A 27,050-nucleotide genomic window follows, 5' to 3' on the forward strand; every position below is an offset into this window, starting at 1 on the left:
TTCCAAGACACAACTATCCTACCTACTAATCCTCTTCCTACCTCACTGGCTGCTCCAGGTTGATCTCCCAAAGTCTAAATGTTGGGGTTCAGGCCTTGGGTGTCTTTTCTCCTTCATTCACACCCTCTTGCCAGGTTACCTCATCCAGTTTCATGGTTTTACATTGTCAACTGAAGAATAACGAGGTTCATAAATTTAGAAAGGAGAGCTTTATTTTTCACAAAGAAAAGTAAAACTGAGTGCCCAGTATGTGCTAAGCAAGGTGTCTGCCACTGATGGAGCAATGCCCAAGCAGCGGACACCAAGGCCAGGAAGGGGAAGGCTGGACAGAAGGGTCTGAGAAAATCGTGAGAAAATGGAGGAGGGAGAGGAGGAATAAGAACAGGAGGAGGAGGAAGAGGAGGGGGAGAAAGGATGAGGGGCAGGAGGAAGAGGGAGAGGAGAAAGCGGAAGTGGGGGAGGAAGAAGAGGGATGAGGAGGAGGGAGTTGGAAGGGGAAGAGGAAGGGGGCAGAAGTCAGAAGAAGAGGGGGAGGAGAAAGAGGAAGAAGAGTAAGAGGAGGTGGAAGACAGACAAGGGGAGGAGGAGGAGGGCGGGGAGGAGCTTCGCCGCGGCCTGCTCCGCCCAGCGAGGTTCCGTGGCCACATGGCTTCGGTCTCCTCTGCGACCTTCTTGGGCCACGGGGCTCGTTCCCTACTGCAGTTCCTGCGGCTGGTGGGGCAGCTCAAGGTGAGCGGGCGCCAGGCCCGGAGGCCGCGGCCGACCGGGCGGGACTGCGGGGCGGCGGAGCTTCCGGCTCCCCGCTGGGCCCGCGGCTTTTCCCCTTCCTGCGCTGGGTCCGCCGCGCGGAATTCGGGAAAGGCCCCAGTCCAGGGGATGTGGCTGCGCCTCGCGGACGGTGGACAGAGGAAGAAGCCGGAGGGGCAGCCGGGCCAGCTGGGACGGCGCGCAGTCTGAGCCTAGAGCTCGGGGCCGCGGGGACCGCGAGCTCCGCCCTGCAGCCGTGCCAGTTCCCAGAGAGCAGCCGGCCTCGCCCTTCCTGCACTGAGCTTTTCCGGGGCTCAAGACCCCAGAACCACGTGCGTGTGTGTGTGTGTGTGTAGGGTGGGGCTGCTTCTGAGCACGGGTAGAAAGAGTAGAATCTGTCGGCTCTGCAGATTTTAAGTGGAGCGCTTTACTTCTGTCTCACAGTTACTTCCAGAAACAAGACTTTTCTCAAGGCCACCCCCCAAACAGTATTTAATGTCATACACATGAGTTTCATCATGTGCGTCTTCCCCGTCTCTCTCCCAAGTTCAAAGTAAATTATCTGTTTCATGCCACTCTGACTACTAGTTATAACATTCCTTAGCGATGTAGAATTCTGAGGAAGAAATGCAGTTTCACAAGATGAGGTTATGATGTGAATAAAAGGAAGAGTCCCGGCACGTGGTAGCATCAAGCAATTAGAAGTGCCCTTATCCCTTGTGCCTCAGAATTTGGAAGCCTATCACTCGTTCACGTTCAGAGCCTTCAATACAGTGTTTTCTGCTTGTGTAAGATTATTTGAAGGCAAAAAGCCACAATTCTTGTAGTTAGGAAAAATGCAGTTTTTGGGGTTTTTTGTTTTGTTTTGTTTGTTTTTTTAAAGAACTTGCATATGTTCCGTCATTATACATCAGTAACAGAGTAATCTGACGAATGGACTTTGTGACTTATCTCTCTCTGTCTTCTCCCCCTTTCATTTTCTGAGCTCTCAAGTTCATTTGATTCCAGATGTCTATCATTTTAGCTAGTTTAGCAAAACATTTTGTAATAGGTTCTGAAACTATGACCCGGTTTCTGTGTGTTATATCCTGGACATCTCTTGAAGAGCATAGCAGATAGTTAGTATTTGGTTTTTAAAACTTTTTTCTTCTTCATATTTATCAGAGAGTCCCACGGACTGGCTGGGTATACAGAAATGTCCAGAGGCCGGAGAGCGTGTCAGATCACATGTACCGGATGGCAGTTATGGCTATGGTGATCAAAGATGACCGTCTTAACAAAGACCGGTAAGCTGAGCTGGACTTTGATGCTCGTGAGGGATTCTGGTCTATGGGTGTGCACCCGTTTTTACCACTGAGACCCGTGTCAAATCCTTGTAGGTTAGTTTATAGGTCAAGAAAAATTATTTGAAGCAAACCATGCATATTTAGGATGTGGGTTGTGTTGCCTCCGTTGTTGTAAACTGCAATCTGGGTTTTATGTTGGCAAGTGATAGAGCCTGCCTAGGGTATCAGAGGAGACTTAAGTGTGATATTGGGGCCTTGAAGGTGAGTGTGTTATGTCTGAAATTCTAGCATTGTATTAGTACACTGTGTGCTCTTTTCTAGTGCCTTTTATGGATAGTAGCATACATTGGTGAGGCTCTTTTTGGAGTTGTATGTGCAAGACAGCTGAGAAAGAGGTATCCTCTCCCGCTTCATTCAATTGACAAGTGTTAAAATGCTTTTTGAGCACAGAACAAAAGTAAGTTTACTAGCATATAAGAGAGTAAATAAATCCCAAGTGACTTACACAGGCCCAAAATAACTTCTATAAGAAGTGAAATATAAGTTATAGTCGAAAATGTTAAGTATTGTAAGAGTAGGGGAGATCACCTGTTCTTGGTTGATCTTTATGGAGGAGGTGCAATCTGAGTTGAGCTCTAGAGGGTTAACATAGGCAGAGAGGTAGGAGAAGGCACTGCACGCAAAGAGAAGGGCAGATAAACCAAAGCCCTGAGTGTAGGAAAGTAAAGGAGTATTTTGCAAATGAGAAATAAATCAACTTGACTGCAGCAAAGGGTTCACTGGGGAAGCCTGAGTAGTCCTCTGTTACTCAGCAGATGGTATGGAGCTGAGGAGGTTTTTGGCAAATAGTACAAAGTGAAAGTGAAGTCCAATAGAGATGCAATTTGGAGTAGTCTGGGATTTGAACTGGACCAGAAAGAGAGTAGACGCAGGGAAATCTCATAGGACACTATTGGGCGTTGTATTGCCTCGGTAGTATGGGAGGCTAAAACATACTGGCCCGATCGGGCATTTATCTCATTACTTGACTTCATGTTTTGATGATGATTGTCACAACTACTGTTCCTTAACCACTAATAATCATAACCACTTATTGAATGATTCACATGTGTCAGGAACATGAAAGTTGTTAAATGTAATTTTTTTTTTTTTTGAGACAGAGTCTCACTGTTGCCCAGGCTGGAGTGCAGTGGTGCAATGTCAGCCCACTGCACCCTCCGCCTCCCAGATTCAAACGATTCTCCTGCCTCAGCCTCCTGAGTAGCTGGGATTACAGGTGTGTGCTACCACACCTGGCTAATTTTTTGTATTTTTAGTACAGATGGGGTTTCACCATATTGCTAGGCTGGTCTCAAACTCCTGACCTCAGGTGATCCTCCTGCCTTGGCCTCTCAAAGTGCTGGTATTACAGGTATCAGCCACCACACCCGGCCTATTTATCAGCCTTTTACAGTGAGATTTCAGAGACAAACCATTTAAGAAAAAAAATTCATGCTAACAATTTCCCCTACACTCACATGTATTTTATTGAATATGAACTAACAGTTTTAATCAGAACTGTTGTAGGCTGGCAGAATGTAACTACTTTAGAAAATACTACATTAAAATACTCTGTTAAGGTGGAGAAAAAAATATATTTTATGCAATTTTGGAAGAGTATAGAGAAGGAACTTGTAGTGAATATAATTCTGTGTAATTTTCAACATTTCTTGCCTGATCAGATGTGTACGCCTAGCCCTCGTTCATGATATGGCAGAATGCATCGTTGGGGACATAGCACCAGCAGATAACATCCCCAAGGAAGAAAAACATAGGCGAGAAGAGGTCAGTGTTGACTGTTGACTCTGCAAAAAACCACCAGAAAAACCTGTTGCTGAAGCAAAGCTAAGTTTATGAGACCTGTTGCGGTTAGGGAGAATACTGCCTTGATAGTCTTAGTAGTGTCTTAGGAAGGGGAAGGTCAGGGGAGGATAATTTTAGAGATTCAGGGCCTGGGCTGGAGAGTGTTAATATGGATCTGACAAGTTAGGCAACTAGCTGGGATTGCACAGTTTAGGACATAATAGATTTAGATTAGTAAACATATGAAGGAAGGTCGTAATGAGTTTTGAAGAGTAAACTGTTAGTGTTGACTCTGTTTTAGGGGTTTACAGCCTTATCTTCCAGAAGCAGGGATTTTCTGGAGTAAGCAGCAGATTGGATTTTGCTTGTTGTGTTAATCTGTTCTTTCGTAGCTTTTATAAAGAAATACCTGAGGCCAGGTAATTTTTATTTTATTTTATTTTTGTTAATTTCAACTTTTATTTTAGATACAGGATATATGTGTAGATTTGTTACATGGGAATATTGTGTGATGCTGAGGTTTGGAGTACAGATCCTGTCACCCTGATAGTAAGCCAACAGGTAGTTTTTTTAACCCCCCCTCCCTCCACCCTCTAGTAGTCCACAGTATCTGTTGTTCCCTTGATTATGTGTATGTGTGCTTAATACTTAGCTTCCACTTACAAGTGAGAACATCCAGTATTTGATTTTCTGTTCCTGTGTTAATTTACTTAAGATTATGACCTCCAGCTCCATCCACAGTGCTGCAAAGGAGACGATTTCATTCTTTTTCATGGCTACATAGTATTCCATGGTGTATATGTACCACATTTTCTTTAACCAGTCTACCAGTGATGGGCACCTAGGTTGATTCCATGTCTTTGCTGTTGTTAATAGTGCAACAGTAAAGGTATGAGTACATGTGTCTTTTTGGTAGACTGATTATTTTCTTTTGGGTATATACTCAGTAATGGGATTGATGGATTGAATAGTAGCTGTAAGTTCTTTGAGAAATCTCTAGACTGCTTTCCATACTGGCTGGACTAATTTACATTCATACCAACAGTGTACAATCATTCCCTTTTCCCCACAGCCTCACCAGCTGTGGAGAAAAAAAAGTCTTTTTTTTACTTTTTAATAGTAGAGTAATTTATAAAGAAAAGAGGTTTAATTGGCTCACAGTTCTGCAGGTTGTACAGGAGGCATAGCACAGGCATCTGCTCCTGTTGAGGGCCTCGGGAAGCTTCTAATCATGTTGGGAGGCAAAGGGGGAACGGGTGCATCACATGGCAAGAGCAAGAGCAAGAGAGAGAGGGTGGGGAGGTATCACACTCTTTGAAACAACCACATCTCATTTGAACTAATTGATCAAGAACTCACTCATTATGAAGGGGATGGCGTTAAACCATTCATGAGGGATCCATCCCCATGATCCAATACCTCCTTCTAGGCCCCACCTCTAACACTGGAGGTCACATTTCAGCATGAGATTTGGAAGGGACAAACATCCAAACCCTATCACTTGTCTCATCCTTAACACAATAAGAGGGGTTTATGTCTGCTCCCAGCTTTGTTTAACACAGGGACAGAAAATTGTGTTGGTTTCAGTTCTCCCTAATATGTAGCTGTAGATAGTATAACTTTCATTAGAATAGTAGAAATAGCTGGAATTTAAATGAGGTTGTAGGAAATTCTCCATGCTAAATAAGCTCTGGAGAGAAGTTCTATAAATCACAAATCGAATCATTATTATGATTATTATTTAGTAAATTTTAAGTTACTCCTTTAACTTAGGGGTTGAAGGTAAAGAAAAATCAAATATTTGTATTAGAAAGAAATGAATAACATCAATAATGTATTAAATTACCATCAATTTGGACTCTAAACCCAGAGCCCAGGGCAAACGAGGAAGATGTGTTTGAAGCAGAAGTTGGAAAATGAAGGAAGCCTTTTTTGAATGCTGAATGGTTGGTTTTCAATTCAAGAGTTATTGCTAGCTACTTTTATTGGAGGCCTAAGAGATTGGTCCTAAACTGCTGAGTAGTAGGAGTCTTTAGTGAGATGGTTTAACAGGGCAAGTAGGCTTAAATGTCTATTCTCAGAGCTGGGGAGACTGGAGCTTGTAGGGAAAGGAAAGAGAGATCAGACTGTTACTGTGTCTATGTAGAAAAGGAAGACATAAGAAACTCCATTTTGATCTGTATTTTGAATACACCTATAGACTAACAGGGGCTCAGTAGCCAGCAGGATTTTTGCCCTCCAAAGGTAAGAAGGGCCACAAGGAATGAGGGTCCCAGTTTAAGAGTTCCAACCTACCCAAAAGTATAGGCACAAGGGGAATCATATAAGGAATGTGTTCGTCCTGCCAAAGTTTAGGTCCAAGATACAGGCTGACCAAGACAGGAAAAGGGGAGGAGTCTAAGGAAATGTTTCTCTATATGAATCTGCACTGCTATGAGTAAAGAACTGTTCTGTTGACTGGCTGAATTAATATAAAAAGAAACCAATTAGTTCGAGATTCTGAGTTGCAGAAAGGAATTGGCACCTGAACCAGAGGATGGTGAGTAATGAAGTATAACACAGAGGGAAAGAAAGGGAAAAAATTCCTCAATTATACAGCTCATTGCAGGATAGTTTTATTCAAAGGTAAGTCTGGACATTGTGGATGAGAAATCATATTCTAAAGTACCAGTGAGTCATCGAAGTCCTTAAAGTGAAGAGAAGGCAAGGAGAAATGGGGCCCAGAGAAAAAAGACAGACTTCCCCCTGGAAGCACACAGTGAATTTGAGATTCACTCTACAGAGGAGCAAGTCAAAACCTTCTGGAGAAGAACCAGTCAGTGTGAACCATCTCCAACAACTGGAAATGAGGAAGATCTACGACTGTTCCTACCAGAGCTGAGTCCTGGCTGGTGACACCCCATGGACAGGCACAGAGGGGACCTGAGCAATCAGAGAGGGTACTGCTGCCTTCCAAGATGCTATTTCCTGGCTTTGATGAAAAACCTTTCCAGCCTCATTAAACCTCCTGACTGCTGCCCACTCCTGCTGATTCACAGGGGAATCAATGTCATAAGCAGAAGGCAATGGGGAAACATCTTAAAGAATCACAAGGTCTTGGACAAGAAACCAAAGGTTTGGAGAGCACTGATGTTCTATTGCCTCTTCCTGCTGCTAGTCAGGATTTGGGAAGAGAGAAGAAAATGAGGGAGGTGAACAATTCTTTATGCAGATGGTGTTTATGAACAAGATTTGGATGTCTGAACCATGCATTAAGATAATTAAATGAGGATTTCTTGGCTCCTGGTGGAATCTGCCTAATGAGAACCAGGAAACCTCATTTGCCCTTGCTGGCTAGATCATTGAACCTCTGAACTGAAGTAGGAGGGAGAACAAATACAGTGGTCCCTCAGTATGTATGGAGTATTGGTTCCAGGACCCCCATAGATAACCAAATCTGCAGATGCTCAAGATAAAATGGTGTCATATTTGTATATCACCTGCACATATCCTCCCCTATACTTTGTCATCTCTGTTTTACTTATGATACCTAATATAATGCAAATGCTATGTAAATAGTTGGTAACACTGTATTGTTTTTTATTTGTATCATTTTTTTTTCTTTTTTTTTTTTTAATCTATGGTTGGTTGAATCCATTAATGCAAAACCCGCAGATATGGAGGACCAACTGTACTTGATAAACCTGGAGGGCTGATTGTTTTGGAGAAAAGTGGGTATGAAGATGAAAGGGAGAATGAGGGCATAGAAGAAGCAAATTTAGAAAGGGGGCCAAAAGCAATACTTGTAGTCTGGCCTCATTCCTAAACATATTAACATACACTTGATATTATAATGCTAGTTGATAAATGATGTCTGATAAGGATCACCGTGATCTAGTGAGGTGGAACTTGAAGCTGGAATACAGCAGTGGCAGGTCATATTCCTTTGCAAAGGGAAAACCTTATTGAAACAGAAGGCAGAGTCGTGGTATGCATGTGTCTGGGAGGGTTAAAGTTGCTAAAGAACTGGGAGATTACAGCGAGAATGGAACTTTATTATAGAGTGAGCATGACAAGAAGGAGAAAATGAAAAACATAGCAAACATGTATAGAGTGCTTATTATGTGCCAGATTTATAAAGTGATTAGTATTGGCACATAATAAGCACTTTATGTGTATTAACTGCTTAATCCTTATGATCCTCCTAGGTAGGTACCATTATTTGACCCCATTGTGTAGATGAGAAACCTGAAGGACAAAGAGGTCAAATGATTTGCTCAGGGTTCCACAATTAGTATTAATAAATGGCAAGCCGGGTTTGAAACCCAGTCTGGATCTGGTCTTCAGTTGACTGCTACACTTTTCAGCCTCATCAGTGTCTGAATGATGAATAATACCTTCCAGATACTTGTCACAAAACTGACACAAAATATTTGCCGAAAGCTTCATTCAGCTCAGCGCTTTAAGCAGATTTTTGACATATTTTGCTAACAGAGGAAAAGGCTAGGGAAGCTGTCACTCTAAATCTATGTCTGAACAACAAGGTGAAACTCAGGATAGAAGTGGAAGTGGCAGGGCTCATCGCTTGCCAGGAAGGGAAAGACTGGCAGGCATACTTAGCTGTGTACCCTGGACCTGAGCCATGTTGATTTCAGAGGGTTCAATTAAAAAGGTAGGCTTGATTCTGGTATATGCTGCCAAACAAAGAATATTAACTGTCTACGAGGTTGCAAAAATGCAGTTCTGATTGTGTGATAACAAATACCAATCAGCCTAGATTCAGAAAATCATAGTTCAGTTTCAGGAAGAGAGCAACAACATAGTTGCTGTTTTGTTTTTTAAAGAATATGGTGATTTTAAACAACAAGAAGCCTATTAATAACTTAGTAATTGGACATCATCACCAAAAAGCCAAATCAGTCTTACACTGCTCTTAAAGGAATATAGTATCTACCATGAGGAAGGTGATGATTCCATTTTCTTCCACCTTGGTCAGATCATACATAAATCACTGTATGCAGTTCTGGGTGTGTCGTTTTAAAGAGAATAAAATAGCCTCTTGTCAGAGCAGGACTTTCATATTTGCATTCTAAAGTTGAGATTTTCATATACCTGTATGTACATATGATTTAGTTCTTTCTTTTCAACTGGAAGTAGTTGGCAAACTTGTGTTTCTGGAATTATGTAGAGAAAAGCAATCTATAAAGACACAGTTGATTTGTGAAAATATAAAGTATTTTCTCAAGTATTCTTGGCTGAAATTTATGAAAAAGAAACAAGGAAGAATGCATGTACAACATAACACTAAATTTCTTCATACTAAGGGTAGTGTGATGCTACCACTCTATAACTCAATAAGCCATTCAAGATGGTGATGTTATTTATAAGAGTGGATTGTTGACATTGGCAAATGTGGTTTGCTCTGGAAGCAGTTGTATTCTGTAACATTTTTTTCTCCCAGTAATAAATAAATATATACACAAATGTCCAATTTTGTTTTCATTGCTTTCCTACAACTCACTATTTTATTTTATGTAAGACCTTTATATTGCCAAAAATGGTTTTTATAGCCATATTCCGTTCAAAGAGCCTAGCCTCTGTGGTTAGAAGGACTGAGGCTGATTAAAAGGTATGGAATGAAGGTGGTGAAGGAATTTGAAGCCATTTGAGAATACTGGAGTAATTCAGAAATAAAGGAAGGATACTGGAGTAACTCATAAATAAAGGAGGAGACTGGAGGATAAGGGTAGCTCCTGAAATCTTTGGGACTACAAAGTACAGAAAGCCTAGAAGTACAGGACAACCTCTACTCTCTTATTTCGTCTATGCTTTTCATTAGGTTTTGGCTAACTCTCACGCTTCTCCTTGTGGTGGGGAATATGGCTTCTCTCCTAGCCTCTGCTTGACAAATGCAAATGGCCCCTGAGTGGCCTGGTTTGAATTATAAGGTTATCTCTTGGACCAGTCACTGTGGCCACAGATAGTCCAGCCCAGTGGGGTCACTGTCCACCTGTTTGACATTGTGTTTGTGGGTGAGAGAGGAAAGCAGGAGGGATGGGTTAGGTGTGGTAGAAGAACTACAGGGAAAATTTTCAGCTTGATGTAAGAAAGTAATTTCTGCCAGTACTGCCGAAAGCCATGGGGCAGCCTCTTGAGGTACTAGGCTTCCTCCAACTGCATACATTTTTGGAAAGAGAATAGAAGTGTTCCATGATGCTATTGAAGGGTTCAGATACTACATGGATGGTTTAGCTAATTGCTGTTTAATATCCCTTTTCAGCCTGTGAGTCTGTGAGCCTACAAAATTCTATCATGTAACCTTATTTATGTTAATGGCAATAATTACTCATTTGTGTTGTACTTTACATCTTGCAATAAAAACATATTAACAATAGAAAATGAATATACAAAAATCTCTTTGAGCTTTGTAATTCAGTATTCCTTTCCCATTCTCCCCACTCAGGTTTGTTTTGAACTCTCGTATGCTTATGATTGAAATGTATGTGGGTATGTTGTGATTTATCCACAGATGTAAAATCCTTGGAACACCTCTGATATTTTTGTAATTGTCTCATGACCTCTTCATTGTCCTTTTCTATGTCTGTTGTGTTGTAGACCACAAAATAGGTGCTAAGCAAAGCCCATATGAATGATTACACTTATTTTTTTAAGGTATACAACTGCCTGCTTTCCTTACAAGCTATAAATATTGTCCAATATAGGCCAGTTTACTCTGCTGCCCCTGTGGGAGTTGTTTGTAAGAATCCGAACCTATTTGTCTTTTGCAGAGTAGTTGTTAACTTTGATAAATGTCAATATAATTAAAGTAATGGTTTGATATTTCAGGAAGCTATGAAACAGATAACCCAACTACTACCAGAGGACCTCAGAAAGGAGCTCTATGAACTTTGGGAAGTAAGTATATATAATGCATTACTGTTTTTAATTTCTAACTGAATTTATATGGCTCCCTGATGCTGTAGTTGACTTAGATGATCTTAACAAGGGGTCCGTAACTTATTACTGTCTGGTTTGTGTCTGTTTGTCACTTCCCAGCTGCTGCAGAAATTTCTCCTGATGGATAGAAATTTTGTATCTCTCCAAGTTCCCCATTTCCCTCGTCACCCCAACTCCTGGCACTTGACTCACAGCCTTGGATTTCTTGCTGCTTTGCCCACACCCACCCATTTTTGGTCCTTGAAAAGAACATGGACTTGGGGATAGTTCAGAGCTGGGATTGAATCCCACCTCTCCACTTTGAAGTTCTGTGACCTCGGCACGTTTCCCTCGCTGAGTCTGTTGCTCATCTGTAAGACCCTGGAGGGTTGTTAGGGTTGGATGAGGTCAAGGTGAAGTGCCACAGAGATGCGTGGCATGGAACAGGGCTCTACCAGTACTCACTCCCTTCCCAGTGCTGCTGACAGTGAAGGGAGGTTGGGCTGGAAGGAAAGGGCAGGTTCAGCTCTTTTTTCCCATTGCTTCCCTCTTCTGCTGTTGTCTTTCATTTGTGAAGGGGAAAAAAAAATTCCCATTTCCAATTACAGTTTCTCTCTTCCAGTCAGTCCACACTGGCCCTTCCTTGCTTGAGCCCTAAGCCTCCTCTTATTTGTGGATAGCCTTCCCTCCCACTCTTACTTTTCACATTTTCTTCAAAGTCCATATTCATCCTCCTGTCTTAGAGCTTGATCTTCCACCTTCCCTTTCTACACTCAGGCCCCTTCCCACTTTGCCTCTGCCAAAGCTGGCAGAATTTCCTGTCTTACTGCCTCATGTGTTGGGGTCAGGTCGTCCCTTGTCTTAGGAGTGAGAGGGGAAGTGCCCAGGGTTGAAACCCTGTACAACTCCCTCTCCTAGAAATGCCATGTAACGCTCAGATTCTGTATGGCACTGCCATTTTCTGTGGTTTGGGTTAATGATGGGATGAAATAGCCATTGTAAGGCATTCAGGTGTGATGCAGAGACCAGAGCCTTGCAGCCAGAGACCTGAGTTTGAATTCCAACTCCTATTTACACACCGACGTGTGAGTTACTTGACTCTATTTAACCTCATTTTCTCCGCTAGAAAATGAGAGTCATACAGGTTCCCACACCCTTATCCCCAGTTATGAAATTTGAAAAGCTCAGAGAACCAGTTTTTAGGAAATTTGACCTGACCTGAACTCATTAGGCAGCAAATCTTACCTGAACCAACATGAGGCTAGAGTCCTCATCCATCTCTCTTGGCATGAAAATTAGTATTCTTTGATGCAGAAATCTTCATCCAGTAACTGAGTGCTGTCCCAGACCTCACTAGAGGCGTGACTTAGTATATACTGCATGTACCATATTATTTTTCTAAAATAAGAAAATGCTGAAATCTGAAAGCTCTAGCCCCAGGGTTTAAGATGAGAGATTGTAGGCCTTCAGTACCTATCTCACTGAATAATCATGAAGATTAAACCTGGCAAAGTATGTGTGGTATCTAACTTGGAACCTGGCTCAGGTGGTACCTGTTACCACTAGGTATAGCAGGGTTTCTTTAGAAAAGTGTGCCTCATCTCAAAGTATATACTTTCAAATGAACTTTCAGAACATTCCTTATATGTTGGGAAATAATGGAGTGGAGTTAGGTTGCATCTCATACATAAAAGAAAAAACAATAGCACCTCATGTATTGTCGCCTAAGGGGGAAACACTCTTGTATTAATAATCTGAAAAACTTCTACAATAATTTGTACCTTTGTGCCTAATTATTGTAAACATGGTAGCAGTTATCTATCAAAATATTTTCTTAGCTATCAACAACTGGTGAAAAACTACTGCAAAATTTACTGTAGTGTCTTCCAAAGATAAATGCTACAAAAGCTATTTAGAACGGCTTTGACTTTGAATAAATATAAAACACAGAGAATTAAAACACTTGATAACCCCTAAACAGGTAACAATTTTACTATCTTATAAATGTCATTGGTTGAATTAATGAAGCCTGATAAAGATTTCTCTCCAAAAGCAAAAGGAGGATTCTTCCTTGCCTTTTTGTAGCTTTTGGTTATCGCAGTCCTTGTCTCACAGACACATCACTGCAGTCTCTTGCCTGTAGTTACATGGTATTGGCCCTATGTCAGAACCCATGTCCAAATTTCCCTCTATTGAATAAGGGTCCACTCTCATCCAGTAAGACTACATCTTAACTTGATCACTTCTGTCGAGACCCTGTTTCCAAATAAGGTCACATTCACAGGTCACCTTTATAGGCTGTAGGTGTACATACATTTTTCAACATAGTATTCAACACAGTACAAGTTTCTGTAATAATTTATGCATTTGATACTTCATGTCTGTTGTTAGTACATAAGCTTCAGACTTCCAAGGTTCAAATAGTGACTCCCCTGTTTACTAGCTGTGAGATCTTGAGCAATTTACTTAATCTCTATGCCTCAATTTCCTCGTCTGTAAAATGAGGATATAATTGGCAATATACGAGGCAATAATTATAGGGTTATAGGAATTAAAGTAATTAATATACATAAAGCAATGAGGATACTGCCTGGCACATAGTAAGCTCTATTTTTCTCTGTCTCCAGTCCATGTATCAAGGTTTTTGGTTTAAGAAAGTAGGGTCATTCTGTACCCATTGAGCTTAGAATAGCATGTAACTAACATAGAAAATGACAGTTGATTGGTTTTAGAAATGCTAATTACAACTATTTATCACTTTAAAATGTTTCTCAGCCCAGAGGATCACATCTATTTGCAGCCATTAAACATCCTTGATGATAATTTATCTTTTATCATAGAAGGTGAAATCACATTTCACCAAGCCAAGAAAAAACATTTTTTTTTCTGAAAGTATCACAGAAAGATGTCTCCTCCACCACCTGCATTTTGCCTTAAAGAAATGTCCTTTTCAGCCCCAAGGCATGAGGGGAGCCTCTCCTGCATGTGAAATGCCTAGCATTCCCCACCGTCCTTGGATTGTTTCTAACCCCAAGTTTTCTCTCCACATTGTCAGAAGTTCAGTCAGTTGTAGATACAGTTAAGTTAACAAGTACCCTTTTAAAAATGTCTCCCCCCAATTCATTCTTCAAAGTACAGGTGGGGCTTGATGTAGAGCAGCATGAGGACCCCAGGACCCTGGAGGGAGAGTTGCTAGGAGGTTGGAGAGGGGAAGATGCAAAAGATAAACTTTCAAGAGATCAGCACTCACTCAGGGCCAACATTTGCCCCAGGAAGGAGAAGGAAATGTTTAATCTCACTGTTTTCCTTTCCTCTGCCTATTTAGTCCTCCATTTTCAGGACCTAGAATTTGAATCTCCGGCCTGCTTGGACTCCTTGCCCCTCTGTTTCTTCGAAACCCCAATCTGAGTCATTTGGTCACATGTCCTCTCCTGTCCTACCAGAAGGCTGCGAAACACTGATTCAGAGTCTCTGTGCCTGGGGACTGGGGTCACAGCTGCCCTGGCCACCAGGCTCTGCAGAGCCTCAGGGCTGCTAGCACCCCATCAGTGGGCCTCAGGTCACCTCCCTGCCCCTCTCTCTGCCTCCCCTGTCTCTGCCCCACATCAGCTGTTCAGCCCTCTCTTCAAGCATCTACCTTGCCACTTCTCCCCTGATTTTATAGCAAGTATTCTTGCCTCTTCCTTCTTTAAGAACATAGACGCTGTCAGATAGGAAGTTTTCCAGCTTTTTAGAAGACTTGCGAATATGTTCACACAACCCTGTTTCGGAATAATTTTCCCTGAATGCCACATTTCCCTACTTCTCTTCACAACTAAACAGGTGAGGAGTTGCCTGCACTTCCCGCTTCTGCTGCCTCACGGCCACCATGCTGTGACTGACAGGCCCACCAGGCACTGCTCTTGCTAAGGTCACAGCCGGCCTTCATGTGGCTGAATCCGGCAACCCCGCTCTGCCTGTGTGCTGCCTGACACTGTGGCAGCCTGAGGTGTTGCCACTCCCCTGCTGAAAACCTCATCCCTCAGGTCATGAGATTGTCCTCTCCTGGTTTTCTCTGTGCCTTTCTGGCTGTTTCTTTTTTCAAATGTTCCCCTCCTTCAACCTGCATCTTCAGAACCTGTGTCTTCCTCTTGGGGCCATGTCCTTAGCCTTCTTTTCTCTCCACACCCCTCCTGTGCCTCAGCAATCATGTGCTGATTGCTCCATAGATTCTACTGAAAAACCTTCCTCCTAAACCCCAGACACGTAAATCCAGCAGCCTCCTGAACAGCTCCACCTAATCATCCACAGGAACTTTGACTCAACAGCTTCATACCTGTACGTGTTCTCTTCTGCCATTTATATTATTTTTAAAGCCTTTTATCGAGAAATAAAAAACTCAAAACCATGCAAAAGCCCAAGAGTAGCATAATGAGTTATTAGAAAGATAACTTTCTTCTAACTCTACAACTCAGGTAAAGATTTAGAATTTTTTCATTCACCACAGAAGCCCTTCCCTGTGCCATGATCCAAACACCCTCCCCACCCAAATTAACCACTACCCTGATTTTCACAGATACCCTAGAATGTCTTTAAGGTTTAATCACTTAACTCTTCATTTCTAGATATTTTAGTTTAATCATGCTCACTTTTTTTTAAAGCTTAATGTCTTTTAAATTTCCTTTAATCTACAGTCTCCCCCTTCATTTCTTTCTTTTTCTTATAATTTACCTGTTGAATCCAGACCATTTGGCCTATAGAGTTTCCCATAGTTTCCCAGTTGCACACTTGTGGTGCAGGTCGTGTTCCTCTGTTCTCTTATTTTATACAGATTGGCAGCTGGATCCACAGACTGGATCAGACTCAGGTTGGAACCTTTTGGCAAAACTAGGGGGGCATATTGGATTCTTTTGGTCATGCACTACATAATGACTAGTTTTTCTTCATGCTTACATTCCTTAATACTTCGGGGCTTCAGAATGGTAATATTCTAATATTTTATTTTTGTTTTTATTTATTAGCTGAAATACTTTTGTGCTTCACTCTCATCTACTCTGATTACAGTTCATATAGGAAATAATGCTTCTTCGATAGCAGAAATGGCAGGGCGTTCTGGCTTCATCTTGAGCATATTCCACCCTGACCTCCTGTTTTGCTTTTTGTTTGTTTATTTTAAAATAACAAATGGTATTTCAAGACCACATAATGAGCATTATGGATGGTCATTGTACATATAATACCTTGTGAGTTCATACTGATGTTTTCAATTCAACTTCAGTACTACAGAGGTTTTACTTAACCACTTCTCTATTATGGTACATATCCTTTTTTCCACAACAGGAATTCTGGCTGTATAGTACAGAGAGGATGCTAGCATTAGAATGTTTTATACATACTCATTTGCTTTATCCTTCTTTACACATGAACCAGTCTCAGAATGACAGTTGTATACACCACCATCATTAATTCTGATTACTGAAAACAATTTTTAAAATGGTTTTGCCTATACTATCCCTGAGTCACCCTATTTTTTTAAATAGTTGTACTATATCTACATTGTTAAAACATTTCACCATTACACACTATAACCTTTTCCTTTTTAACTGCATTTAGTTTTACTTCTACAGGTAACCATATAGTTATGTTCAGCACCAGTCCTTATGTCAATTTCTCAACAGTTTTGGTTTTCTGAGACTCGTTGCCTAGTAGATTCCTCATGAAAGGCTCACAGAACAGTATTCCTTCTTCTTGCATGTTATTAATAGTTTCTCTGTGTTCTTTATAGTTGAAAGTCAGTTTCACTGCATGTAAAATCTTTGCTCCCAGTTTCTTTTCTTGAATATCTTAAATCAGATTATTTATATCAAAATAGAAGTAACAGATTGAAGATTTAAGGTCCCGGGATCCTTATACTGCTGTACATCAAGCCTCACCTGTACTTTGAGGGACAGATGGGGAGAGACATTTTTAAAAGGGTACTTGTTAAGCCAACTGTATCTCCAGTTGACTGAACTTCTGACAATATGGAGAAGCTGTCGAAGTCTGATCATAATTTTATTTTCCTTAAATGCCAGATACTCTTTTTACATAGGTGTCCAAAGGATTTTTTTTTCCTTTTAAGTCTGGTAATTTTATTAGAATGTATCTTCATGTTGCTCATTCTGGGTTAATATCCTTAGGTATTTAGCATGCATTTTCAATATATACTTTGAAATTTTTTATAAAAAATTTAATTTTAAGGGTTTCTTGAGGTATAGTTTTCCTTTTGCTTTGCTTTTCTTTTTTCTGGGACTCTTCTGTATCTGTATGTTGGTTCTTCTTTGCCTGTCCTATTTGTCACATTATTTCAAACCCTTTATATCATCTTCATTTCTGTTCAACTTTTAAACTTATCCTCCTTTTCCATTTCTATTTCTCTTAAGGCATTATTTATCATATTTAATTACCCTTGTGTTCCTTATTGCTTAGTTTCTAAAACAACCTTTTATCTTACATTTCACTGTTTTTATGTTGTTCTTCTATGTCTTATATCATTTTCTTTTTTTTTTTTTTTAATACTTCAAGTTCTGGGATACATGTGGAGAATGTGCAGGTTTGTTACCTAGGTATACATGTGGCATGGTGGTTTCCTGCACCCACCAACCCGTCATCTACATTAGGTATTTCTCCTAATGCTATCACTCCCCTTGCCCCCTACCCACTGGCAGGCCCCAGTGTGTGATGTTCCCCTACCTGTGCTGATATGTTCTTATTGTTCCATTCCCACTTACGAGTGAGAACATATGGTGGTTGGTTTTCTGTTCCTGTGTTAGTTTGCTGAGAATGATGGTTTCCAGCTTCATCCATGTCCCTGCAAAGGATATGAACTCATTCTTTTTTATGCCTTCATAGTATTCCATGGTGTATATGTACCACATTGTCTTTTTCCAGTCTAACATTGATGGGCATTAGAGTTGGTTCCAAGTCTTTGCTATTGTGACTAGTGCCCCATTAAATGTATGTGTGCATGTGTCTTTATAGCAGCATGATTTATAATCCTTTGGGTATATTCCCAGTAATGGGATGGCTGGGTCAAATGGTATTTCTACTTCTAGATCCTTGAGAATTCGCCACATTGTCTTCCACAATGGTTGAACTAATTTACACTCCCACCAACAGTGTAGAAGCATTCCTATTTCTCCACATCCTCTCCAGCATCTGTTGTTTCCTGACTTTTAATGATTGCCATTCTAACTGGCGTGATATGGTATCTCATTGTGGTTTTGATTTGCATCTCTCTAATGACCAGGGATGATGAGCTTTTTTTCATATGTTAGTTGGCCACATAAATGTCTTCTTTTGAAAAGTGTCTGTTCATATCCTTTGCCCACTTTTTGATGGGGTTGTTTGTGTTTTTCTTGTAAATTTGTTCAAGTTCCTGGTGGATTCTGGATATTAGCCCTTTGTCAGATGGATAGATTGCAGAAATTTTCTCCCATTCTGTAGGCTGCCTGTTTACTCTGATGATGGTTTCTTTTGCTGTGCAGAAGCTCTTTAGTTTAATTAGATCCCATTTGTCAATTTTGGCTTTTGTTGCAATTGCTTTTGGTGCTTTAGTCATGAAGTCTTTGCCCATGCTTATGTCCTGAATGGTGTTGCCTAGGTTTTCTTCTAGGGTTTTTATGGTTTTAGGTCTTATGTTTAAATCTTTAATCCATCTTGAGTTAATTTTTGTATAAGGTGAAAGGAAGGGGTCCAGTTTCAGTTTTCTGCATATGAGTAGCCATTTTCCCATTTATTAAATATGGAATCCTTTCTGCATTGCTTGTTTTTGTCAGGTTTGTCAAAGATCAGATGGTTGTAGGTGTGTGTCTTGTTATTTCTGAGACCTCTGTTCTGTTCCATTGGTCTAAATGCTGTTTTGGTTACTGTAGCCTTATAGTATAGTTTGAAGTCAGGTAGCATGATGCCTCCAGCTTTGTTCTTTTTGCTTGAGATTGTCTTGGCTATATGAGCTCTTTTTTGGTTCCATATGAAAGTAGTTTTTTTTCTAATTCTGTGAAGAAAGTCAATGATCGCTTAATGGGAGTAGCATTGAATATATAAATTACTTTGGCCAGTATAGCCATTTTCACGATATTGATTCTTCCTATCCATGAGCATGGAATGTTTTTCCATTTGTTTGTGTCCTCTCTTATTTCCTTGAGCAGTGGTTTGTAGTTCTTCTTGAAGTGGTCCTTCACATCCCTTGTAAGTTGTATTCCTAGGTATTTTATTCTCTTTCTAGCAATTGTGAATGAGAATTTGCTCATGTTTTGGCTCTCTGTTTGTCTATAATTAATTGGTGTATAGGAATGCTTGTGATTTTTGCACATTGATTTTGTATCCTGAGACTTTGCTAAAGTTGCTTATCACCTTAAAAGTTTTGGGGCTGAGATGATGGGGTTTTCTAAATAGACAATCATGTCATCTCCAAACAGAGGTAATTTGACTTCCTCTCTTCCTATTTGAATACCCTTTATTTCTTTCTCTTGCCTGATTGCCCTGGCCAGAACTTCTAATACTATGTTGAATAGGAGTGGTGAGAGAGGGCATCCTTATCTTGTGCCAGTTTTCAAAGGGAATTCTTCCAGCTTTTGCCCATTCAGTATAATATTGGCTGTGGGTTTGTCATAAATAGCTCTTGTTATTTTGAGATATGTTCCATCGATACCTAGTTTATTGGGAGTTTTTAGCATGAAGGGGTGTTGAATTTTATCAAAGACCTTTTCTGTATCTGCTGAGATAATCATGTGATTTTTGTCATTGGTTCTGTTTACATGATGGATTATGTTTATTGATTTGCATATGTCGAACCAGCCTTGCATCCCAAAGATGAAGCCTATATTTAGGATAGTTAGCTGTTCTTGTTGCATTCATCCCTTTACCATTATGTAATGCCCTTCTTTGTCTTTTTTTATATTCGTTGGCTTAAAGTCTGTTTTATCAGAGACTAGGATTGCAACCCTGCTTTTTTTTCTTTCCATTTGCTTGGTAAATCTTCCTCCATCCCTTTATTTTGAGCCTATGTGTGTCTTTGCACTTGAGATGGGTCTCCTGAATATAGCACACCAATGGGTCTTGACTCTTTATCCAATGTGCCAGTCTGTGCCTTTTAATTGGGGCATTTAGCACATTTACATTTAAGGTTGTTATTGTTATGTGTGAATTTGATCATGTCATTATGATGCTAGCTGGTTATTTTGCCCACTAGTTGATGCAGTTTCTTCATAGTGTCGATGGTCTTTGCATTTTGGTTTGTTTTTGCAGTGGCTGGTACTGGTTTTCCCTTTGCATATTTAGTGCTTCCTTCAGGAACTCTTGCAAGGCAGGCCTGGTGGTGACAGAATCCCTCAGCATTTGCTTCTATGTAAAGGATTTTATTTCTCCTTCACTTATGAAGCTTAGTTTGACTGGATATGCAACTATGGGTTGAAAATTCTTTTCTTTTTCCTTTTTTTTTTTTTTTTTTTTGAGATGGAATCTTGCTCTTATCAGCCCGGGCTGGAGTGCAATGGCACAATCTCGGCTCACTGCAATCTCTGCCTCCCGGGTTCCAACAATTCTCCTGCCTCAGCCTCCCGAATAACTGAGATTACAGGTGCTCACCACCCCGCCTGGCTAATTTTTGTATTTTTAATAGAGATGGGGTTTCACCATGTTGGCCAGGCTCATCTTGAACTGCTGACCTCAGATGATCTGCCCACCCGGGCCTCCCAAAATGCTGGGATTACAGGCATAAGCCACTGTGCCTGGCCCTTTTTTTAAAAGAATGTTGAGTATTGGCCCCGACTCTCTTCTGACTTGTAGGATTTCTGCAGAGGATCTGCTGTTAGTCTGATGGGCTTCCCTTTGTGGCTAACCCGACCTTTCTCTCTGGCTGCCCTTAACATTTTTTCCTCCATTTCAACTTTGGTGAATCTGACAATTATGTGTCTTGGGGTTTCTTTTCTTGAGGAGTATTGTTGTGGTGTTCTCTGTATTTCCTGAATTTGAATGTTGGCCTGTCTGGCTCGGTTGGGGAAGTTCTCCTGGATAATATCTTGAAGTGTGTTTTCCAACTTGGTTCCATTCTCCTCGTCACTTTCAGGTACACCAATCAAACATTTGGTCTTTTCACATAGTCCCATATTTCTTGGAGGATTTGTTCATTCTTTTTCATTCTTTTTTCTCTAATCTTGTCTTCACGCTTTATTTCATTAAATTGATCTTCAAACTCTGATATGGTTGCTTCCCCTTGATTGATTTGGCTGTTGATACTTGTGTATGCTTCACGAAGTTCTCATGCTGTGTTTTTCAACTCCATCAGATCATTTATGCTCTTTTCTAAGCTGTTTATTCTAGTTAGCAATTCCTGTAACTTTTTGTCAAGGTTCTTAGCTTCCTTGCGTTGGATTAGAACATGCTTCTTTAGCTCGGAGGAGTTTGTTGTTACCCACCTTCTGAATCCTACTTCTGTCAATTTGTCAAACTCATTCTCCCTCCAATTTTGTTTCCTTGCTGGTGAGGAATTGTGATCCTTTGTAGGAGAAGGGATATTCTGATTTTTTTGAATTTTCTGCCTTTTTCTGCTGTTTTTTCCTCGTCTTTATGGATTTATCTACCTTTGGTCTTTGCTGTTGGTGACCTTTGCATGGAGTTTTTTGTGGTTGTCCTTTCTGTTGATGTTGATGCTACTCGTTTCTGTTTGTTAGTTTTCCTTCTAACAGGCCCCTCTTCTGCAGGTCTGCTGGAGTTTGCTGAGAGTTCACTCCAGACCCTGTTTGCCTGGGTATCACCAGCAGAGGCTGCAGAACAGCAAAGATTGCTGCCTGTTCCTTCCTCTGGAAGCTTCGTCCCAGAGGGGCACCGCCTAGATGTCAGCTGGAGCTCTCCTGTATATGGTGTCTGTCGACCCCTGCTGGGAGGTATCTCCCAGTCAGGAAGCATGGAGGTCAGGGACCCACTTGAGGAGAGAGTCTTTCCCTTAGCAGAGCTTGAGACTGTGCTAGGAAATCCACTACTGCCTTCAGAGCCAGCAGGCAGGAACATTGAAGTCTGTTGAAACTGCACCCACAGCCGCCCCTTCCCCCAGGTGCTCTGTCCCAAGGAGATGGGAGTTTTATCTATAAGCCCCTAACTAGTGCTGTGGCCTTTCTTTCAGAGATGCCCTGCCCAGAGAGGAGGAATTTGGGAGGTAGTCTTGCTACAGCGGGTTTGCAGCGCTGTGGTGGACTCCACCCAGTTAGAACTTCCAGCAGCTTTGTTTACACTCAAGCCTCAGTAATGGTGGATGCCCCTACCCACACCAAGCTCGAGCATCCCACGTTGACTTCACGCCACTGTGCTGGCAGCGAGAATTTCAAGCCAGTGGATCTTAGCTTGCTGGGCTCTGTGGAGGTGGGATCCACTGTGTAAGACCACTTGGCTCCCTGATTTCAGCCCCTTTTCTAGGGGAGTGAGCAGTTGTGTCTCGCTGGCATTCCAGGTACCACTGGGGTATGAAAAAAAAAAACTCCTGCAGCTCGCTCACTGTCTGCCCAAACAGCTGCCCAGATTTGTGCTTGAAACCCAGGGCCCTTGTAGTGTAGGTACCTGCGGGAATCTCCTGGTCTGTGGGTTGCAAAGACTGTGGGAAAAGCTTAGTATCTGGGCCAGAATGCACCATTCCTCACGGCACAGCCCCTCACGGCTTCCCTTGGCTAGGGGAGGGAGTTCCCTGACTCCTTGCATTTCCTGGGAGAGGTGAAGCCTCATCCTGCTTCGCCTCGCCCTCCATAGGCTGTACCCACTGTCTAACCAGTCCCAATGAGATGAGCTGGGTACCCTAGTTGGAAATGCAGAACATCACCCGCCTTCTGCTTTGGTCTTGCTGGGAGCTGCAGACCAGAGCTATTCCTATTCGGCCATCTTGCCCGGGGAATCTCGTCTTGTATCATTTTCTTAATGTCTTTTATCTGTTTCTGAAATACAGATTCGAGTTCTCTTTTAAAAATGTAGTATCTTTTTTTTTTTTTTTTTTGAGACGGAGTCTCGCTCTGTCGCCCAGGCTGGAGTGCAGTGGCCGGATCTCAGCTCACTGCAAGCTCTGCCTCCCGGGTTTACACCATTCTCCTGCCTCAGCCTCCCGAGTAGCTGGGACTACAGGCGCCCGCCACCTCGCCCGGCTAGTTTTTTGTATTTTTTTTTTAGTAGAGAAGGGGTTTCACCGTGTTAGCCAGGATGGTCTCAATCTCCTGACCTCGTGATCCGCCCATCTCGGCCTCCCAAAGTGCTGGGATTACAGGCTTGAGCCACCGCGCCCGGCCAAATGTAGTATCTTTTTGATATGTCTTTTTGACACAAATTGGCTGTGAGATGTTATTTTGCTGCTTATTCTTTTTATCTTATGGGATAGCTATATAGGATATGACCTTTCTGCCTTTCTGTTGCTTATTTTGATTGGCAGTTAGTTTTACTGAACTTTGAAGGGAAATTTGGTTCAAGTTGCTCTTTTTCTTTGTTTTTTCATTTTTATTTATTTTTAAATTGACAAAAATTGTTTATATTTATGGCTCACAACATGATATTTTGAAATATATAAATATGGAATGGCTAATCAAGCTAATTAACATATGCATTACCTCACATACTATATTTTGTGGTGAGAACAAGTTGCATTTTTAACTTCAGAGCTGCTTCTGCTTTTGTTGTTGTTGTTGTTGTTTTTTAAATGTAGCATTAAAAAAAAATGTGGTGGCTTGCTTTTAGAGATGTTCTCCTGGCTTTGTTCCCCTTCCCCTTTTTTATCTGGGTCTTTTTTTCATCAGTGTTATTTGTATCCCACTCAATTTTGATTTTCTTCCCAGCAGTTTCTCCTCATGTGGGCCCTCTCCTGGAAAGGAGCCCCAGCAGGTCAGATTAGAAAATTCACTAGGGCTGGGCTGTCTTTGATGTAAGCTCCTTGTGCTCATCTACTATTGGAGTGGGCAAGATCCCTCCCAGTGTCAACTACTGTTCTTAAAATGTGAGATTTCTAGAGAAAACCTTTTGGCCCTTTTGAGATTCTCCTATTCTCAGGTCCATCAGACATTAATCCTCTTACTCCCATGCTGATGTCATGCAGGGCTTATGGCTGGAGGTGGTTGTCTCTACTTGCATATATTTGGACTTGATTGGAATGTCATGTCCCCCAGTTTTTGATTGGGTTTTGCTATTTCTTTGCTGTGTCAGTTTTTGTCTGTTTCTTCTCTTTTGCTGACCCTTTTATCATGAACCTAGTTACTCAAACCAGAAACTAGGCAGTCATTTTCAGTTTTCCTTCTCGTTTACTTTTATATTTTAGTTCACTTCTTTATCCTTAATATTTCTTAAATCCTACCACTTCTTTCCATTTTCACTGTTACTATCTTATACCAGATTCCTATAACATCTCTGCTAGTGCTACAGTCTTAGAATCTGATCTCTCTGTTTCCAATCTAGATATTATCCACCTGTAGTTAGTGACCTTTCTGAAATGCAAATCTGAACCCAACTCTTCCTGACATTAAGAGCTACTTGCAATAATTTCTCCAAATGCCAATCTTTTTTCTCACCCCTAGAGTTCTGTCTGTAGTATTATTTTGTGTGCTTTGCCTTTTTATTGGAGAATGTCTATATCATTATTTTTTGAGAGAAAATTTCAATAATTTATATTTCTTTTAAAAGAAATCTGTAAGTTCACAAGAACTTGTTATAAGATGTATTGTATTTCCTAATGGTCTTTAAATATTTTTCTCACTTTCAACTTTCAACAGAAAAAAATAAATTCTAGACTGCTATGCCTGGAGTATTCCATTTCCTTTTGTGAAATCATGAACTTGAATTTATTAAACATAAACATATAACTGTGAATGTGAATAAACAGATAAAATGAAATTATTTTTAAGTGCCTTTGAGATAAAGCAAAGTGTGTTTGGTTCCATATTTAAATGATTCCCCTGTACAGTTCTCAGCTTTATCAAATCCAAGTAGCTGCCTTTATAAGAATAAGCATGTAATAAAAACTAAGAAACCGTTAAGTGATTCATATCACATCACCCTGCCAAGAAACCATGACAGGTTTATTATCTGAACACATCTGGGGTAGAATTACAAACAAGAACTTGGCAGGGAAACCATTTGGGAGCACTTTGGTCTTAATAGAAGAATGAATCTATATAGTATTAATTGGGACTTGCAGTTGGGTAGCAAGCATCATTCTATAAGAAGCAGACCTCCTGGAGCTTCTTGTTCGAAGTCTGCACTGCAGAGGGAGGGACCAGTGGGAAGAGAAAGGTAAAAAAACTCCCACCCACCACATTCACCACCCTCCCGCTGCAACACATGCACACACCAGTGCATGTAAACCTCAGATCATGGCTGTGTCCTCAATAGTCTTAACCCAGAGAAACTTAATTAAATCTACCCTATGTGGAAAGTAAGCAGAGAGATTCCCAGGTGAAGTGGTAACCAAAAGTAAATGATAAAGCTAGAAATTCACTTACAAATGACAAGGAAACCTGACATGAAATGGAGAGGGAAATACAAGTTTGAGAGGCATAAGATGAAATATCAGCTTGAAGTTAAAAATATCTAAACTACTTAGGTAGATTAAAGAATAATGATCTGAAAATGAAGACAGGTATTAAACAGGAAGAAAAGATCTTGGAAGTACGTAAGATGAATATATGAGACTTCCACAGCTTCTGGTAGAATACTTAGAATGGAGAGCACATCTTTCTTGTATAGAGTCCTGGTGTTAGGCTGTGAAATTACAGGAGAAGCGTCTCTGAAGGATTTCTAAACAGTAGAGAAGTTTAGAAATGTACTTGTAGCTTTCACTCTGATTTCTGGTGCCAGAGTCAGAATTTTCCCAGGATACCCTATTATGCAGTGCTAATCATGCTGCTTTAATTGTCCCTTTACTTAGGAGTACGAGACCCAATCTAGTGCAGAAGCCAAATTTGTGAAGCAGCTAGACCAATGTGAGATGATTCTTCAAGCATCTGAATATGAAGACCTTGAACACAAACCTGGAAGTCTGCAAGACTTCTATGATTCCACAGCAGGTACTCAACACCATTTTCAACAAGAGTCCATTTTAGTTTGGCTTACTCAGTGTAGTGACCAATGTTAACATTAGGGAAACCCACTGTTAGTACCCTTATCTGACCCTTTCACGTGGAGCATCTAAAAAGAAAGGGAAGGAAACATTCGGGTAAGAGGTTGAGGATAGGAAATAAATGGAATAGAGTTTAATGTGGAATGAACAGTAAGCAACAACAGACACAGGCAAGAACAGACTGTGAGAGAAGAGATGTTGGGGTGAACAGTCCCCCATGCTAGCTGTCATGGACCTACGATAGCTTAGAGCTTGGTTGCTACCAAAGCAGAAATCTGGGGAGGTCTGAGGAGCAGGGATGACAGTACAGATCAGCCAATTGAAGTGTAGAGGTGTTTACAAGAGAGACACCTGCATCCTTGTTTACATCCTGAGCCGGCCTAGCCCCTCTGATCTTCCTCCTTGTCTTTTCATATATAGGTGCTTCATTCTCCTTACTTAATTGCAGGTTTGGGATGGGCAGCGATTGTCGTCAGCTTTCTGAGCTCTCACACCTGAGTTTTCCCATAGTTCCTGGTAGAGGCACTCAGGAGCCTGGTGAAGTTTCCCCTAGCTCTGCCTAATTGATGATTCCTTGCCTGAGTCTCATCCTTATTCTCAGTTGCACCTGGGGTGACAGAGAGTAAATCCCAAGTGGTCCCCTTCGGCCCCTTCCCAGGACCTGCAATCTCCTTCTGCTTTGGAGTGAAGCATGGGTCAGATCACAGACTAGAGCCCCCAGTGAACCCTGGGATCAAGCTGGGGAAATGAATATACTCTCTTGTCAATATGGGAATGTATTTTTTGCTGTTCTTTTGCTTTGCAGGAAAATTCAATCACCCTGAGATAGTCCAGCTTGTTTCTGAACTTGAGGCAGAAAGAAACGCTAACATAGCTGCAGCTGCCAGTGAGCCACACTCCTGAGACACTCTCTAAATTGCTGCACTCCTGTAAAAAACATTATTTTTCCATTTCATTGTATTGTGTTTTGCCATTGTTGGTCTGTTGATTTCCCTAGATGTGAGTCTGTTTGTTTTCAGTTGTCTGGACTTCAGCAAGAAATGTGATATAACTTGGGCACTAAAGCCACAGAACAGGAAGCGGTTATGAAAGTGCCATGGATGAAGACTGGAGGGGGCAGTGCCTGTTTATGAACTAAATAAATAAATATTAAACACCTAAAA

General features: G+C 41.2%; 1 protein-coding gene across 1 annotated transcript; it reads left to right on the plus strand.

Annotated features, from left to right (window-relative positions):
* The first annotated feature begins 444 nt into the window (after positions 1–444).
* Positions 445–27,050, plus strand: HDDC2 (HD domain containing 2). Its single transcript, XM_003898230.2, has 6 exons — positions 445–729; positions 1,912–2,033; positions 3,755–3,857; positions 10,701–10,769; positions 25,696–25,834; positions 26,693–27,050. Exons 1-6 carry the CDS (start codon positions 646–648, stop codon positions 26,788–26,790), a joined length of 615 nt encoding a protein of 204 aa, XP_003898279.1. The 5' UTR covers positions 445–645; the 3' UTR covers positions 26,791–27,050.

This window comes from Papio anubis, chromosome 6, assembly GCF_008728515.1.
Source record: "Papio anubis isolate 15944 chromosome 6, Panubis1.0, whole genome shotgun sequence".
Lineage (NCBI taxonomy): Eukaryota > Metazoa > Chordata > Mammalia > Primates > Cercopithecidae > Papio > Papio anubis.